Source organism: Hippoglossus hippoglossus, chromosome 3, assembly GCF_009819705.1.
Source record: "Hippoglossus hippoglossus isolate fHipHip1 chromosome 3, fHipHip1.pri, whole genome shotgun sequence".
Classification (NCBI taxonomy): Eukaryota; Metazoa; Chordata; class Actinopteri; order Pleuronectiformes; family Pleuronectidae; genus Hippoglossus; species Hippoglossus hippoglossus.
Genome location: NC_047153.1, coordinates 6,322,101 through 6,341,433, shown reverse-complemented (window position 1 = coordinate 6,341,433; position 19,333 = coordinate 6,322,101). Strand labels below are relative to the sequence as shown.

At 43.4% G+C, this 19,333-nt stretch overlaps 2 protein-coding genes across 2 annotated transcripts in view; one reads left to right on the top strand and one right to left on the bottom strand.

The window, feature by feature from the left end:
* Positions 1-979: 979 nt before the first annotated feature.
* rxfp3.3a2 (relaxin family peptide receptor 3.3a2) lies at positions 980-3,632 on the bottom strand. The gene has a single exon (XM_034576572.1). The coding sequence runs from the start codon at positions 3,385-3,387 to the stop codon at positions 2,242-2,244; it is 1,146 nt and encodes a 381-aa protein (XP_034432463.1). The 5' UTR covers positions 3,388-3,632; the 3' UTR covers positions 980-2,241.
* A 1,046-nt stretch (positions 3,633-4,678) lies between these two features.
* Positions 4,679-19,333, top strand: part of LOC117756165 (A disintegrin and metalloproteinase with thrombospondin motifs 7) — a 67,171-nt gene continuing 52,516 nt past the window's right edge. Inside the window, exons 1-2 of the mRNA XM_034576539.1 lie at positions 4,679-5,156; positions 9,948-10,315. Of these exons, the coding sequence (XP_034432430.1) occupies positions 5,036-5,156; positions 9,948-10,315 (489 nt within the window). The 5' untranslated portion in view covers positions 4,679-5,035. The remainder of the gene's footprint in view (positions 5,157-9,947; positions 10,316-19,333) is intronic.

The window sequence follows — 19,333 nt, the reverse complement described above, 5'->3', positions numbered from 1 at the left end:
TTGCACCGGATGTTTAATAAATGTCTCCACCTAAATACTTCATATTTGTGTTATTGATTTTCACATCTCGTTTCAGAAAAAAAGTAAAATGTCAAGTGTTCATAATTTCTTTCTACACCACGGGTGTTTGGATGTTTGTGTTCAGGGATGAATGAAGTTCAGGGGAAATGAGACTCATGTCACTGCTGCAAATGTAATAAGATTCACTGAGAGAATCAAATGTGTGCAGCAGACACACAAACAGAATTAAAGAGAATAAATAGTCAACACAACAGTTGATATAACGTGATGATGTGTGAAGATGCTGAAGAACATTGAGATTAATGAGACAAATATGAAAGAATATGGATTAAATTTTGCTTTTAACATCTGCGTGATTGTAGTTCTACACTAAATATTAATTAGTATCAATCAATCAAGGTCCAAAAATAAAATAATAATAAAATAAATTAAACTAATAGAAGGTCAAAAAAGTGAAATATAGTTCAATATTTAATTAAATATAGTAAATGAAGCATGATGATTTGTATCATTAAGAAAAAGTTAAGATAAAAAATAAGATAAATACAAGCAGTAAAAACAACAACTCAAACTTCCCTCTGTTGTTATTTTGAGAAATCAAATGCATCACATATCAATGAGTCATCAGATATCTCCAGTTAAAACTGATTTAAATAAGTTAAAGACACAAATCTCATCTCTTTATAATTTATATTCTCCACCACCATGACGACTAACTCTGTGACATCATCGAACTCAGACCTAGTTTTGTTTAGACATTTGAAAAACAAGTTGATATTTTCAACAATGAACTCGTAGTTTTCCACCTACAAGTCGAACTCTTCCATTATGAGTGAGACTATTCATACAACCTGTATTTGTCATAAAGGGAATTGGATCTTTAATTCACCAACATGTGAATATGAAAGAAAGCTGAGATGTAGATTAGGATTTAAATCCATGAAAACTCTTCTGGAACTTTTAGATTTTTAATTAGTTGAATGTATAGAAGCTGAGAACAGACTCTCAATACTCGTTACTTTAGAGGGAAGCTGATTTGAACCATGGGGTCTGGACCTGTTTTTAGTTGATTCATAAGAATATGATGATATGAGCCTTTCACAGACATGTTGGTGTTTTTGTTTGCTGATATGAAAACTTTTATTTTACAGAATAAGCGCTGAAAAGGCTTTAAACAAAATGATATCAGCCAATATGTTATCAGTATCTGACATTTTTATTCCCCAACATCGGCCCCAGGAATCCACAATGGCCCAGCTGTAGTTTGGACACTTTGGACAGACAGTCTCTGGACACAAGGAGACGGACAGAGGGACCCGGAGAGACCCTCATTAAACCTGACAGCCTGTCGGACCTGGTGCTCAGCTGCCTCGTGTTCACTCAGTCTGACGGCCCGAGTGTCGTGGAGCAGGTCGGTGCGACAGCTGGAATCTTTACAGCTGCTGCTAACCTCTCTCCTGGGTCACCTCAGGCACACCAGTGCAGACGGACCCTTCATTAACAGCTCGTGATGAACGTGTCTGAAATATTCCATCCATGAGTTCAGTGTATTCTAATGTGCCTGAAGGATCGAGTATTAGGAATTGCTTTTTTTATGCTCATAACACAGAATATGGATCATATGGGTTCACTATAGAAACTCTCTACTCGTGTATTTAAAGATGCCCCAGAATTGAAGATGTTCTGTGAAGTTAAACTATGTGATATCTGCTGTTTTACATGAAAGCAGTGAAATGTCCTGATCTGCTGGGGGAGAAGAATCAACCACTTATCCCCTCAGATGGGAAAAAAAGCCTTTTATTTACAAAGATGCTTTACAGGGTGAAGCCACATGAAGAGAAAACATTGCAACATGATTCTGTTTTAATCTTCTTGTCCGTTATGGGTCCTTCTTCAAGATCCCACATTTTACATGGCAGTAATTTGTTTTTCAGATCCCTCCACGTCCCAGGGTCTATTCCAGTGAGGGACATTTCTCCACATTTGTCCCTGTGTCTCTGTTCCACCTTTTTGCTTGTCACGTCGGTTTATTCCATCAGTGGAATCAACAGGTCACAGTTTTAGGATTCAGAGATGCCACAAATACAGTTCAACCTCCTCACATGATCTATACCATGATGATGAAGATGACGATGAAGTGTCCTGTAAAATGTTGTAATGTAATGTGGGACACCTGCAGAGCAAAGTAAAAGCATCAGACTCCACGAGTTTTCACTAGGTTTATCTGGTGTTCGGGGTCGTTTTGGAGCAGGAGACTCCTTTCCGGTCGATGATGGACAGCGTGTACTCTCCGTTGTCCATAATCTGGAGAGGAACCACAGCCGGCGTCTCGCCCTGCGTAAAAGAGCGCGTGGCGCAGCCCCGGCTGGCGGATGGAGTGGACACTCTCCAGAACAAACTGCTGAGCATCTTCCTGATCTCTGGCCTCATCAGACAGTAAAGCACCGGGTTCAAACAGCTGTTCGCGTGCGCCAGGCACACGGTGACTGGGAACACGTACGTGTGCACCAGGTAGTACGCCTTATCCCAGTTGACCGCGTTGAACTTGACCAGGACGCCCCAGAAGGTGATGGCGTGGTTCGGCATCCAGCAGCAGAAGAAGGATAAAACCACTATAGCCACAGACTTGGTGACCCGGGACCTGCGCTTAGGGTTGCTGGTCCCCATGCTCCGCCGCCTCACGAAGCGCAGGAGCATCAGGTAGTTGACGCAGACGATGAGCATGGGGATGATGAAGGCGATCAGGATCTTCTGGATGTGGTAGAGGGCGAGCCAGTCGTGCCCTTCAGGGAACCGGAGGAGGCAGAGCTTCTCCCCGGCGACGACGGTTACTGATGAGAAGATCGCAGTCGGAGCCGTGGCCACGGTCGCGGCCACCCACAGCACCGCGCACACCCACTTTACGCACCGCGACCTCCGGTAGGTTTTCTTCTTCAGGGCAGAGGCCACCGACCAGTAGCGGGTCACGCTCATCGCGGTGAGGAAGAACACGCTCGCGTACATGTTCATCACGGTGATGGAGAGGATGATTTTGCACATGGCGTCTCCAAACGGCCAGCTGAAGTCCAGCGCGGTGTCCACGGCCCAGAAGGGCAGCGTGAGGACAAACTGGAAGTCCGTCACCGCCAAGTTGATGATGAACACGTTGATCTTCGACCTCTTCCGACCTTGGCGTAACCTCATGAGGAAGAAGACGAGCAGGTTCCCCACCAGACCCGTCGCGCACACCACAGAGTACACCACGGAGATGAGTATCCTCAGGATGGCGCTCCCGTCCGCGCTCACATCGATGTCTTCGAAACTAAATATCCCATCGGCTGCAGAACTCAGGTTCAGAGCTCCGCTGTAGTTCATTATTCCATCCATCTTTAAAGTCAGAGACCTGCAGCCTCACCAGAGCTTCTGCTGTGCGCACAGGCTACGAGAATCCACCTAAACACCCCGTGCGTAAAGCGTCTCTGGCGCCATTCAGCGGACCCTCATCTTCATCACACCTCTCTGAATGACAGCTGACCTGGAGTCTGCTTTTATACAGGTGTGTGGTTCTTCTGCTGCGCCGCGATTGGTCCAATGAGCTGCGACGCAGACGCAGTCATAGAAAAGAGCTCAAATCACCCCGAGCCCAACTACAGGCACCAGACCCGGGATGGATGGGACGCACGTCGCTGCGCACAGTGGGTGTTGCAAATGGATTCATGTGTGTCAAAAAAACAACTTTTTATCAGGAGTAGTCAGACAAAATGCACGAATTAAGACATGAAGCGTTTATAATAGGAAGTAAACAATGAAAAGATGATTGGAGGAGGAATTAAATGCTGAATTCAAGCGGCACAGAATCAAAATGATGAAAGTTTAAAACAGTTGAAAGGTTTTTACAGGTCTTGGTTTTTGAACAATAATCTGCTTCATTTCTGTTCGTGCACCTCATGTTTGTTTTGCAGAGAAATAAAGTTGAACCATCAGACTTATCAGTGTGTGTTTTATTTTATTTGATCATCACGACAAACCACAGCATCTGAAACCTGAAGCTTCACAGGAGCTTTATCCCTGAACCTGTGGTCCAGCCATGGTGCCTCCGGGCTCCCGCTAGAGGGCGCGCTAAGCCTGGGCAGATAAAGACCAATAATAAAGTGACATAACATTTTGGAGCCTAATGACCATTTGGATTTGAAATAGACTTTATTCCACCAGAGCCCAAAGATGAAAACAACATTTTCATGGATTTTCTTGTAGAAATGAATGTGATAAATAATTTAATTTCTCTTCTGTGTTTACATGACTTCAGGTAGATGTAGTTTTCAAAGGTCCATGAGATCAGAAACTTCTTCAAACTTTCACAACAGTTGTATCAGGACTTTATGGAAGTTTTTGACCCACAGTTTCCACCACTGAGACGATTTATCAGATTCCTCTTCATGCCCAAAGGGAGGAAACACAGATCTGATGGAGCCATGCTCAGCAATCCTTTCTCCAGTGGATGGAACAGCAGGCCGCAGAAACCGGTCCTCATCTGACCCACTGAACCCGACCGACCCCAGATGAGGCTGAAACTTCCACTGGATCCGATTTCTTGGAGGAGCATTCCCCTTTAAGCCTGCAGCTCTCCGGAGAGATGGCCCATTGTCTTAAGTCCTCCCATCTGTGGGGGTGGCTCGGCAGAAAGTTTGCAGAGGAAAAGTTTCGGAGCTGTCACTGGCTGTCGGGAGGAGACAGATGGAGGACAGAGGGCACCTCCACCCGTGAGCAGACGTTCACACCGACGCACAAACAAAAGAACCGAGGACGCAACAAAGACGCACCGCGGAGGCGCACGATGTCCGGGCCCGAGTTGGAGAAGTTGGTCGGGACTGTCAGAGTTTAGGTGCAACAAAGGAAAGAAGAAGAAGGAGGACGAGGAGAAGAAGAAGAAGAAGGAGTTCATTAAGCGCAGATGGAAGTGATTTGAGTTTTCCAGTCGACGCGGTGTGTGAGAGGCGTTAAATGTTTCTCCAGCGCAGGCCCGCGTCCTGACAACATGACCCGGTTGGAGTGCGGGCGTCACGCGTTGGGACGAAGAGTGTCCCCCCTTCTCTTCTTCATCGCACTTCTGACGCTCCTGCAAACCTGCAACACGCTGGGAGCATCACCGGAAGCAGGTGAGTGAGCCAGAAAACAAACAAACAAACAAACAAACAAACATGTGATGGATGACTTCATGTCCTCTGGTGCGTCTTTTGTGCCCATTTGCTCCATGAGTGCATCTCATTGCAGCACTGACCTGTGTTTACAGTCTTTGGGCCAGTGCAATTAAACCCAACATTCAGCTCAGTGTGGATTCAGATGAATCCCCAGAGGTTGAATCCCCATCCTCCCTCTCTGCAGTGCCCTTGAGCAAACCCCTCAGCTGCCTCAAGCAGCTCTGTGCCTGACACTGACCTCTGACCTCCTCCATAGAAGGACAGGAAGCAGAATCATTTTGGGAATCTGGAAGGATTCATTATCATTCTCACAATGGATCTGTGGTCTCCATCCTATACTTTGCAACTTGTGTTAGTGGTCATGCTCGGTGGATATCCTCACATCAGAGAATTAATCCTCTTTGTCTTGTAGGATGCACTCGCTCGTCTCCGCTGCCAACTCTCTCATCCTCTGGCTCTTCCTCACTGTACGTGGTTTGGATGTTAGAAGTCAGGGACGTGCAGAGGAAACAGAAACAAGGAGTCGAGTAGATCTTTATTAGTCTCTTTTGTAAGTTGTGCAGCAGCAAAACACACAAATATAAATACTAGATGAGGCCATTCAATAAGATAAGAGGTAAAAACAACACATTGTGCACAAGCACTGCCACAATGAACAGGGCCTGATGATTGTAACCTTGGCTTTTCCTTGTGGGTAATATTAAGTAGAATGTCACTCAGTAGGACGCATACAAGGCCCAACAGTCCAGCTACACCAAACTGCACACACTCATACTCTAGATACCACTTCTCTTAACATGCCTGATTATTTACATCTAGATCCATGAATCATTTTCTGGGAAATCAGTGAAAATGTCAAAGATCTCACAATTTTAAAGATGATCTGGATCCCAACCAAAATGTACCGGATTCTTCCCCGACCCATCGCACACCCTTCCACCAGGTTCTGTGGTAATGCTTCCAGGTCGCTGCTGGAAACCCCAGACAGGACTCTATGAAGGCAGGGCCGGCCCTTGAATCTCTTGCTTGGTTGTTCGTGTGAGAAAGTCAAACTTCGGAGAAGGTTCGGACCCAATCGTATACGGACATCTTCAGGAGTTCATGTCTGAAAATGGCTCCAGAGTGATGAGTGGAGATGTGGTTTGAGGTGGTAGAAGAAGACTGATTCAGTGACGGATCTGAAGTAGAGGATGTATGAGGCAGAAGTCAAGGTCTGGAGCTCTATAGGTGCCGGGGGGGGGGGGGGGGGCGTTGGGCGCTGTCAGACAGAATGGATTCTTCATTCTTTAACAACTGTTTGTGAAACAGCTCAGTGCTCCGTCTCATCCATCATAAATCAGCTGGGAGAACAACAAAGATCTGTCAGGCTCTGCAGACGCGTGTCGCTGGGGGAGAGGCGCCTTCCCCAACGCGTAAAGATGCTCGGTGACAAACGTTGGTGCAACTACTAAGAACAAGAAAAGAACTGGGACACATGCATCATCTCATTTTCTCTGACACCCCCCTGTCAGCCACTTAAAGGCCCCTGTCGATTCTGGGCATCAAATATCTTTTCTCAAGCCGAGCGACTTCTAGACGCAATCACAGGTGTCCCGTCCCCCCCCCCCCCCCACCCCCATAGGGTCTTATTATAGCAGTTATGATTGTTTCTGATCACCGTGGTTAAATTGAAAGTCACATTCCTTTTTCCTCTTCTCATGGCAAACAATTGCTGGGAGACCCCCCCGGGTAGCCGCTGCTGAACGAAAGTCCCTTGAATTCAAAATGAAATACTTGTGTGTGTTTTGTTAATTAGGACGCTGAAGGCAACAACAGCAGATGGAGAAAACCCGTCATGTGTTATGAGTTATCTCCTCCCATGAAGGGATTCACCACACAAGGAGCTGGAGTTCATCCCTCTGACAAGGCCAAATAAAAGTTTAAACATTATGAAGATTAAAAAAATCTCCATCTGGATCCATGTTTCATCTAAATACATATAATGAAAAACAGTCGTGCTGATTGACTGAAGGTGTCTGGAGTAAAATATAAAGAAACTAGTACAGTGGATGTTCTTGTCTTGTGTTGATGCTCCGGAGCTTCTTCACAAACAGACCTGTCTGTATACTGTCCCTTGTTATTGTCTGTGTGCTGGACGTTGTCTAGACCGAAGTTAGAAAACTGTGAGTTCATCCTACCTGGTTTATCCGCAGTGAGGATTCTATAGTCAGTGTTTTTTCATAAAATAAAAACTGAATCTTCTTCAGACACAAGCTCTATTAACAATTGACATTTCAAGTGTGAAGCGGAGAAGATGAACGATTAGTGAGAAATGTGTTCCACTCACAGACAGACGAACGTTTGTGGAATAAATGGTAGATTCAGAGTCTGGAGCAGCGTTTCATTCAGATTCTTTGCCGTAGCTTCGTCTCTGTATGATTCCATCTGATCTTCCTGTGCTGCAGTATTACACATATTAGACTTGGGCAATTAACTCTCCCCGACCTAATCTTTCTCATGCCGGTTAATCCGGTTAATGCTTTCCCTGGTGCGTGCTTTCACGAACTGTCGGGTACTTTCATTTTGCAGCGGCCGCCCACCGCTGCTTCAGGACACAGACGCGCATCACAGAACGTACCACCCTGCCGCTTGTCCTCCGTTCCACTCCCCCACTGACCTGTGCCCGCTTTACACATTAACAAAAAACACGGTTCAGAAGTTATCAGGACCTGAACAGTCCTTGAAGTTGTGTTTGTTCGATTCCCTCGATAATTTGTACGACAAAGACGTGATGTGTAATCGAGGTTAAAGTTTGAAGTCATATTGCACGGCCATACATTCGACTGTAGCTGCTGTAACTGCAGTGCAGCTGAAAGCATCCAAGAAAAATTGACCTCGACAACAAAGGTAAAGGAAAACAGAATGTGGATGTTGTTTATTTCTTGCTCCTGGTGGAAGGAAACTTTCCAAATAGCCGCCCCCCAGACTCATCTCACATCTTTCTGCTCGGTTGTGTTCTTGAATATATATGTGCAGATAAAACCAGCACGAGGCTCCGTGTCGGTTCACGAAGCTTTTGTGAATTCGCTGTTTGCATTTCGCTCGTTTCCCTCCGACGAGATGAAGCCATTGACGCGAGGATGGTGGTTTGGGAGCAGGTCTCTCAGATTGCATGGAGAAGCTGCTGTGACTGGAAATTGTGATGCAACAAGTATTTTCTTTGTGTCATGAGTTACACAGAGTAAATGAGACGACTCCTGTTGTTGTGACACCAATAATAAGCGTTTCTTTCTTTTGCTCATGCAGAGTGGCCACATTTGTTGATGCAGTTAATACCTAATATGTTTGTTCAGTTATTTTTGGATGTTAATTAATCTGTCTCTCTCTTCTCTCATCATTTATAGATTTGTTTAGCTCTCGGCTCTGTTTGTTCTCAGGTGAAATCTGGTCAATTATGTTTGTTTCGTTATCTAAAAAACGTTAATTATCCATAAACATCATCTAATTAGAGCCTTCGATATCATTTATCTATGAATAAAAAGAAAACACAAATCCAACCAAATACATAGAACATTGAATATAAATATACATAGTCATCTTTTCTGAATTGTTTATTCTGTAAAATAAAGCTAATATAAAGATATGTATCTGTGAAAGTCTCATATCGGCTGATTTCAATTGACGATAAATCAGTCGGGTTCTAATATTAATGTGAATTTGGTGGGTGAAGGTCAAAGGTCAATGTCAAGGTGACTTCGCAGTTCCTCTTTTGACTCCTGAATGGCTTCTCTTAAGAACACCTCTAATCCTTTCATATTCTTAAAAAATGGCCACTTTGACTCACAGATTAACTCATTAGGTTTGGGCAGTAAAAGGTCAAAGTCACGGTGGCCTTGTAAATTACATTTTTGGCCTCTTGAACATGATTCTGCAAGTCTGCCGTTTAGGGAATTTCTTCAAAGTTTGACCAGTTGTCACTTTGAGTCAAAGATGAACTGATTCGATTTCAGTGGTCAAAGGTTAAAGGTCACCGTGACCTTATGAGTGAAGCTGCGCTGGTTTGTGGAGGCATACAACTGCAGGGTGGTAATTCTAGTTAAACATGGTTCATGAATAGAATGTCAACATAACTGTGAGTTAAAAAGTACTTGTTCATACAGACTCATGATGGGTTCACATCCCCAGTAACCGGACTGAATCAAACCATCTTAAAGAAGCATCTAAAACACTTTGACCTCTAGTTCCATGTCTCATTCCGTCACTTCATTAAAAAGTATATTTTAAAAGTGCTCACATTGATAATTCAGTGTGAGGAACTTAATTAAAAAGTGGCGCTATCTTTAGCGTGATTGAATTTGTGCTTGTGGAATAAAAACGTGCCCTTCCAGTGGTTTCATGTAGAGCAGAGAGGAGCCGGCTGCTGCTGATCCCTCGTCCTGAGGCTCCTCTTCTTTACCCTCGTTCACAGAGGAGACGTCGTTCTCACGCTGCTGCCTCAGCTACTCACAGGAAATTAAGTTGGAGTATTATTTTTATCAGGAGAACGAGTTTCCTTGACTTTGTCCAACCTGATGCAGTGATTCTCTAACACGCTCTGCATCCTCCGCAGCTGTACTCCAACATGACAATGACAGATTAGACGAACATATGGATTTGTTTAGAGCTTCCTCGGTTTTGTTTACAGCTTTACAGCCACTTAATTATATAATTACCCTCCTCTTTCCCATGATTTGATAACCTTCCTCCTTCTCCTCCCACCATGTCTGACAGAGGGATTTCTGCGGGATCTGCCGCAGTATGAAGTGGTTCGCCCCACCAGAGTGGATGCCAGAGGTCACTTCCTGTCCAACTTCCTGTCACACCACACTCGCAGAGTGCAGCGCCGGGAAGCCTCGGAGGGACCGGCCGACTTGGATCGAGTCTTCTACCAGTTGTGGCACGGCGGCCACAGTTTGAACTTTAACCTCACCCTCAACCCACACCTGCTGGCTCCAGGCTTCCTGACGGAGAGGAGGTACGGTGGCCTGGAGGGCGCCCAGATCCGTCCTGCTCGATCCTCCCAGTGTTATTATTTAGGAGAAGTGTGGGACGGGGCCACTGTCAAAGGGAACGCAGCCATCAGTACCTGCGATGGACTGGTGAGTGAACAAACTCTTCTATTCTATTTACTACTTTACACTCATGTGTCGCTTAGTTTTTTTTTACGTGAATGTCAATGGATGCAAATTGAAAAGTGAGCTCTGTGAAACGTCCTGCTCCTGCTCTCATGGTTTGAGTGTACGTGCTTGTTGTTCAAAATAAAACTAAGGCTGCCTGCGTCTTAGGAGGTAGAACGGGTCGTCCACTACTGGTCTAATCCCCCGTCATCTCCAGTCTGCGTGGCTGCTTGGGGCAAAACACTAAACCCACAAATTGTCCCTGACGGCTGAGTTGGCAGCGTGTAATGATGTGTGGTAGAAAAGTGATTTTAACCTTTAGGCTTTTCAGTAAATATCTCTCACCTTTTATTTCTCTATGAGTGTGTTGAAGCTAAAGAACGAAGTGCAGCACAGTGAGAGATCGCAGAGGGAATCAAGCTGTAGGCCTCAGTCAAGACAGTTTGTTCAGTGTCAGTGGAAATGTGAGGAATCATCATGACCTAAAGCTTCAGTTGTATTTCTCCGTATTGAAGCACAGAATCCCAGTTTCCAGGAGACAGGGTTGATCAAATATATTCAGATATTGTTGTCTGGATGTTGCAGAACAATGTGAACATGCAACACGTGATGTTTTGCTGTTTTTACCTCTGCTCAGGAGGTTATTGGTTTGTTTGTTTGTTTGTTTTGCTGTTTATAAGCAAGATTACAGAAAAACAACTGAACGGATTCAACTGAAAAAATCCGGCAGAAATCTACGAGTGTGTGAAATTTGGAGCAACTTGGTTGAATTGAAGGGACTGCTGAGCCCTGGTGGACGTACTGTATGCGCCCGAGATCCATGAATTATTCTATGAAAAATTTGTGAAAATGTCCCAAAACTCCCATAAGTATCGATGTTAAAGAAAGTTAAACGAATAAATTAACAACAACCGCAAAAAGTTCTGGTTTTAATTCCCCTCTGGCTCATGTTGTAAAATGTGATGCGTTAGTATCTCGAGCTGCGTTTCACGAATGACGCCCAGCTGGAAAACTGCAAACAAAGTTGGAATTAAATTTATTGATAAAATTAAATTAAAGAGCTGAAGTTCAGGCAGGAGGCTGCGGATTAATTAACCAACATACGTGTCCTGCTGCCTTCATATGGCTGCAGGGATCTAATGACCTGAAGGTTAGAGCTTTTCATATATAAAGCCGCAAACGTGCGTGCGTGTGCGTGTGTGTGCGTGTGCGTGTGCGCAATGCATATTGGTTTGGGTGCGTTGGTGCAGATTGACTTGTAATTGGTTGAATGGGTTCGGGTATTAAATAACCTTTGACCTTTGTGTTATCACAGCCTGTTAGCGGTTGCATTCTAATATCGACCAGCGAGCCGAGTAACTGACAAAAGGCTTCATCATAATGTGAAGAAGTTTAGTTTCCCCAGGCTTCTTATTAGTGTCGTATAAAACTGAACAAAAACAGTGTGTTTCTAGTGTATAAACACCTCAGTGTGTGGTTAATGAAGCTGGGAGCGGAAATTTAACAGGGACAGTGAATATAAATGAACATCAGGTTTGGAAAGAGGCTGTTTTTCCTCTTTAGTCACAGTCTAACAAAAAAAAAAATATATCAGATTGACATGACAACTTTTTTGAGATTATTTTTAAGCATGGAGAACATTAATGAGGAAAAAAAAATGAGAATGTTAAAGTGAATGTATCCAGTTCAAAGTCACATCAAATGAATAAAGGATTAATGATTCATTATTCGAACAGGGAACCTCCTTGCTGTGAGGTAGATAGTGAGATGGATGGATAGATAGTAGGATGGATGGATGGATAGATGGATAGATAGTAGGATGGATAGATAGATAGATAGATAGATAGTAGGATAGATAGATAGATAGATAGATAGATAGATAGATAGATAGATAGATAGTAGGATGGATAGATAGTAGGATGGATAGATGGGTGTATTTTTTTGTCCTTTCGTAAATTCATGTGCCACACAGCAATCGTCGCTGTCATCAAAGTGCTCTCTGGGTAATAAGGTACCACAACTTCACACAGAGGTTCAATTATTCTGTTTCACAGGTGACAGTGCCAACCACTCTAACTGGATGGAGTGTCCCGTCGAGACCGGCTCCCTGTTCACACTCTGTATGCACGACCACGTCCACCTGCAAATTGACAATTCCATCAAATATCACAATCGCCCTCTTCAAGTAAACAAACGTTGCCTTGAGCAAGTTTGAGGGGAAAGACAATCGATCGAGTCTCTGATAAACTCCTCGAGGGCGACGCCTGCTCCGTCACCTGTAAAAACAATGTTTCTCTTCAGCAGTAAACAACAGAGCCCCGATGTTATCAACCCTGTGGATCCTTTATTGTGCACCTGAGGAAGTTTCCTATGTGGGAACGTGACAGGCAGCATCATGCATTTTATACACAACCTGAATTGATTGTGGTATGAGAATCTGGAAACTGCACTTCTGAGAGTTTGGTTCATGAGCATCTTGAACCTCCTGTAGATTCTCAGCTGACAGTTCCGCTCCGGATGGAAACTACTTCGGGTTGAGTTCGGGTCACAGTCGCATGAGCACACACATCTTAAGAAAATGAGAGGGAACTTTGTGCATTGTTTTCAGGGCTGCGTCCAATCAGCAGCATGGTTTTGTTGCATTGTTGCATTTGCAAAGGAAATGCCAAGAAAACACTACTCTTACTTTCACCTTTAACATCAGTCATGGATTCATGTGTAAGCTCAGTATGTTCTTCATAGTCATACGAGTTCATAACCGTATCTTCTTCCATGCTCACATATCTGCATATCTGCATATCTGCATATCATATGTTTTCCTGGCGTTTGTTTCAAAGTCTTTCCACCAACAGAAAAAAAATGAGTGCATGTTTTTTACAAACAGAAGCTTTTTGTGAGAAGCTGATACTCGGTCCCACACATCATGTCTTACAAGCTCTAATATTTATTCTAATAGCAACTGAATATCTTGGTGCTGCAGCTTCATGACTCACTGGAGTAATTGGCTGTCGTGTTGAGCGTGTTCACTGAAAGTTTTCTTGTAAACAGAACAAAATCCATTTGTGTGAATCCCCCAAGCTCTCACATAATTGCCTTCTTTACTTTCTTTCTTTCTCTCTTTCTCACACCCTATTTCTTTAGCTTTAAGTATTTCAGACCCTGCTTTGTTTATGTCCTGCTTTTTTAATTCTTCCGAATCTTTTCTGGAACACCGCTGCTGCGATTCTTGGCTCATTACAGCTTCCTATTGATTCGTGAAAGAGTGTGAAACCTGCGCTGTGGGTGTCAATAGTTCTGGTGGAGGGCGGTGTTCAGGTCATCCCCACCACCGCTTGATTCACAGACATGAATCCTATTTGGTTCTGTTTTGCATATCAGTGGTATGTTCATCAAATAAAAGAAGAATACTTTTTTAAAATACTATTAATTAATACTTTCTAAAGTGGAAGTGGAAGCATCTGCTCCGTGCATCAGCGTGAGAAATCAAATCAGAGTTGAGTTTGACTGACATTGAGGAGGATATGGTGGCAAAGGACAGTAAAAACATTCTGGATGTTTTGAGGGGTCAATGTGTTTTGAGAGAGAGAGAATGAGCCTCAGCAGTGCAGAGAGCTGCTCTACAATAAAGCAACAGTGCAAAACTCTAAGTTACAGTTAGACTTGGAGATCTCTCATGTTTCAGATATTTAGGATCATTGTGAAAATGTGTTGGGACAAATTTTGAACATGAAGTTGCTGCTACAGTCTTCGTGATTTAAATGGAAATGGCACAAACGCCTTCAAACACACCACACAGCTGCCTTCAGGGAAATCGGGGGTTAAAGATCGATGCATGTTCTCTGAAGCTACTGAGCGGACTGAGTGTGAACTGTGTTTGACATAAGTTTAATTTCCGTAGCATCTCTAGTCGTCGCTTCACTATAGATTCTAGGACTTGAGCACTAATCCACACTCACTTTGAAACACAAAAGCAAAGTTAAAAGAGACTTGATTTTTTATCATTTGCAGACCTTCCCTCTCTGAAGCTCACTCAGACACATGGCGTCCACATTGGTGCTGCTCTGCCACGACTCTGCGGCAGCCTGCCTCACTCCTTATTTGTTTTTGGGTCTCTTGAGTTGTTCTTTGGGTTTCTTGGTTTCAAACACACGATCAGCTGGATTGAGATCATGTGCCTGACGTAGCCAGTTATGATCTAGTTCTTCTGATTGGCCCTAAAATAATCATTGGTCACTTTACATTATAGATCATCATTATAGATATTGATCGATGTTTTACAGGCTGCAGTTTGTGGAGCTTTTAAACTGAACTGCACCACAATGCCTGGCCCTCATTGATTTGAACAGGGTGAACCAAATAATAGGAATGCTCGTTGACATGATGTCGTACAGATCAGCAGCACAAACAGGTGAAAGCCTTCTGTAAAACACTTGAAACCTTCACAGACTTAGTGTTTATTGTAGCACTGTTGTATTAGACAGCATTAGTGGAGCTTCAGCATGTTTAACAGCATGTAAACTTAAAGGTCACACAGTCGGTTTAGACCCTGTCGTGTTCCTCGCTCCTCAAAACCACTGCTAAGAAAACAGTGTCCGTCCATCACTTGTAAGCTACTGCCCCCGTCTGTTCACTTTGACTCTCCCAGCTGGAGCCAGCGAGAGGAAGAGGAGTATTTCCAAAAGACATTTTATCATAAAAAGACTTAACATTGCATTGTGCCTGAAATGTGATTTCAATTGGACTGTGACATTGAAAAGTGAGCACTTTAACCCAACAGCCATTCTTCTCCTCCAAATGTGGATTTTATGAATTGATTTATGAAAAATGTCAGTGCTGAATACTTACATTGCACTGTCGAGCACTCACCCCATTCCTAAAAAGATAAGCCTTGAAGAGAAACCCTGTTAAAGCAACACTATTCAACATTTACTGAGCAACAGCGCCCCCTGCAGCCACACGTGGTGTCGGGGTCAGTTTTTGAGCGAATAAGTGGTTTTCATTTAGAGAAAAAAGTGGATATCACCCATGATCCTCAGCTTCCTGCACCAAAAAATCTGCAGCTGTAACAAATCCACCAAACTGTGTTCAGAATTCATCATTTTCTAAAAGTTTCCTGCTGAATATTGGAGATAATGATGTATTTTTAATGACTTCAAAGCCTTTTGAACTGATCTGCAGTTCAGCTTCACTCTTCAACTTGCTGGACCTGATTCTGACAATTAAAGCTGCGACTATCATCACTGCTCACAGGAGATCGAACCCACTCAGCACACACAGCAGGAGCAGACGTTCAGGGGTGAGGAGTGGGAATGAAAGAGGAAACGTTCACAGTCACTGAACCATCAAACACATGTTGAAGCTGCTGAACATGTTGTGTGTTGCTTTAAACTTATATTTAGAAAGTGCAGCCACATCAACCTACAGGTTTCTATTCATTCATATGCGACTGAAGCTGTATGTACTCAGTGAACTGCTCTGTATCTGACTAACACACAGTATCCTCCTCCTCTTTATAGCAGATGAGTGTTTTTCATCAGACGACTTCCCATCTATTGTTTGTGCGTTTGTGTTTGTTTGTGTGTCTGTACATGTGTGCAAATGTCCCATGTAAGTGGTCTCCGACTTTTGGACCCCGCGGTGAAAGAGAAAAGCAAACCCAGTGCGACATGCCGTCTGATTCCCGAGCACGTATCAGACAGAACCTGCTCGTTTCGCCTCAGTACGGACAAACTCCACTAATTAGGTTTTCCAGTGTTGTTTTTATCTTTTTATTGGTTTTCCCCTGTAGTCTTCAATCGCTTTATTTAAAAAAAATATGATATGTTAATTATCAATGTGCTCTCACGCAGGTTTTCTTTTAATGCTCAGCAGAAAATAACTGCTTGAATTAATAAGCGCAAATTATATGGTATTTCAAGAATCTGCAATTAGTGCTGTCATTACATTTCAAGAGTCCTCAACGTCAATGAAAATCCTTTTGTAAAACTATGGTCCAGCTTCAGAGGGTTGATGGCGGATGTTCTCTTCGGACACGGTGTGAGAACACACAGAATTTAATGATTCACCAATAACAGGCGTCGCATCCAAGGAAGTATTATGTTAATAAGTTTACAACATAAACTAATGATGCGCTAGATTAAAGAGGGAGAGTGTGTCTGATATTCAATGAAAGGTCCTGGAAGAGAAAATGTCCTCAAGCAAAGGTCCCGAACATCATAATGTTAAGATTCACTGCGACGTAAATCGAAATATGAGATGTATGAACGTCTGTGTGTGTGATCAACAACTGACAATCTAATAAAACACTAATGCAATAATGTTTAAACAATATTTATGGTGTCACATTGAGCTCGAGGGATTATAAATACATCTTTAAGTCTCAACGCATATTCCAACAATTTCAACGCAGGTTAACAACTGAACACTTTCCTTCTGTTACTTTATTTCTTGGCCCCACTCTTCTTGCTCAGTCAGGGAATTCAGGCTTGTTCGCTTCTTTTAACAATCGCCACAATCTGGGCACATATGAGTCACACTGGTATTGAACCGCCCGTCAGAAGAATTAACAGCGTCTGCCCAGTCTCGATTAATAACTTTCTTTGTCTACTTTGCCTCTTGTGAGACATGTGAAATTACTTTTCTTACTCTGACTCACTTCTCACTGTCTGGTCTTCTCCCTTCTCTCGTCTCGTGTTTATCTCACTCACCAACTTTCAGAATACTCATCGGGATTCACAAACTCGATTGGCTGAGGATCTCGTTGGGTGATTTACAACAGATGCAGTTGGCCTGTGAGTTTCTTGGGTTTCTAAACCAGCACTGTTAAAGGCTCAAATGGAAACAGTCATACGTTGTATGTTCTGGTTTGAATAGGACGACTCTTAGACTGGGTTCCACCTGTAAGTGACCTCTGGACTAAAGGTTCTGTTGCTGTCCTGAACCACAGAAAATAATGTTTTTGGGGCTGTTGCTTAAAAACAAACTGTATTTTCTGCATGTGTGCTCACAAACGTGAATATTTCCCTCAGACTTTATTCCTGGAAGAGGTGTGATGCCTCACTCCTTTCGTGGGTCAGGTTAGAATCAAACAGTCCTGTCGGAACCGGCTTCGATAAATGCTGCAGATGGTGAGAATGGTGCAACGTAGACATTTCCAGAGATCCACAGCACACGCAAACAAACAGAGTTCAAGAATGTTGTTTACAGAGCGGATGGGCTCATAATGGTAGGTCGTAGCCAACTCAGTCTAAATACTGTATATGCTCTACATTATATAATCATGTAAATGCTCCAGTGCAGTGATTATAATGGGAGTAAATGGTCCTTGTGTTTTCAGGCTGAAAGGATGAGTCATCTGAAGTAAAAAAAATACATACATGAGGCTTCTGACACACGTGTTGCTGTGCAGACACATGTGAAATCATGCATGACTCCGTCTCCCAGAGCTGCGATGATGATTTGTCTCCCAGAGTCACGATGGGTTTCGGGACAAATTCAAACAATTCCCAGCGTGTGGGCTGCAAATACAGGAGTGGGAACATCCAGCTCAGCGTGTCAATTACAAAGACAAGTGATGAATTAAAGGAAGAACCTGCCTTTTGTAAAGTGCCGGGTGGTCCCGTGTCACCAGAGCAGCTTCAGTGCACGAGGCCATCGACTGGAGAAATATCTGAAGGTCAATCGGAGGGATGAACACCATTTTTAAGAAAAGGTATTGTAATGGAATTGTGTGGATCCTTTGTATTCTGCTGAAATACTCATCGTTCTCAGAGTGAGGAGTGAGAATGTTTCCCAGCGCCTCAGTGTCCAAGGACATCCGGCCTGAGGGACACCAGACGGGTCTCAAGGTGAAGACTTCATGTACATTAGCATCAGATAATGTGACCTCAAGTAGAAAACACATTTCTTTCCCCGTCTCGTGTGTTTGAATGTGTTGTGTTGTGAGAACGTCTGCAGCAGTGTTGACTTTGCTCAGTGTCACCAGCACAATGTTCCTCCATTGTGTTTTCAGGGTTGTCCGTCCTCTAATCTGTCCCCTTCTTGTCAACACGATATCTCAAGACACGATACCTTCAGGGAATTTCTTCAAATTTGGCACAAACGTTCAGTTGCACTGGAGGATGAAATGATTTGATTTAGGTGGTCAAAGGTCAAAAAGCAAGGGGGCCTCTCCTCTCTGAGTTTCAGTGGCGCCCTGAGGGAGAGAAAGCTGAGCTGAGGGTTATAAAGTAGTTGAGATTTAAATTTAGGGCGAGGATGGAGGTCTCTACTAGAATTTGGTTTTGGTACCGTGCCAGTGTGGTTTAGGGTTCAGTTGATTTATGTGACATCTGATCTTTACGCTGTCTCAGTTGGGCTCTGAATGTCGACTGCAAACATACGACTGTTTATTCTGCGTCGCTGGAAGTGAACTGAGCCTCCAAATGTTCTCTTCAGGACCAAATACACGTTTTTTGTTTTTTACAAGTAGCTCTGAAGGAGAAAATATTCAGGAACTATGACGGAATATTGTATGAAGTGTTTTTTTAAATTTTGCAAAGGGAAAAATAGAGACTGATCCCCCGTTACTTCATGTCACCAAACTCTGTTATTATCTGTTTGTTTATTAGTCAGGTGGATTATTCAAAACTACCCAACGGCGTTGTGTGGAGGGGAGGTGCAGGTCTGGATCAGGGGGTAGATCCAGGATTTTGATTGGACGTTTTATCAACATTTTCATCGATTCCTCCAGAGAACAGTTTCTGGATCTTGATGAAAGAAGTCAGACATGTTTGGGAAACTGATATTTATGAGTGTTTGCAATGTGGTGCAGATCCAATTTAAAACAAAAAACAAAATCGGGATCTAGGCCGTTTAAATGTGGTTTTATAATGGGTCTGTTGGGCCTTGGGGGAGGTATGTGCCAAAAAGAAACTTTAATGAATAATTTATTTTATTCATTTATATATTTAAGTGACTGACTAACGAGAACTGCTCTTAAAAGATGTGTCACTCCAGGCT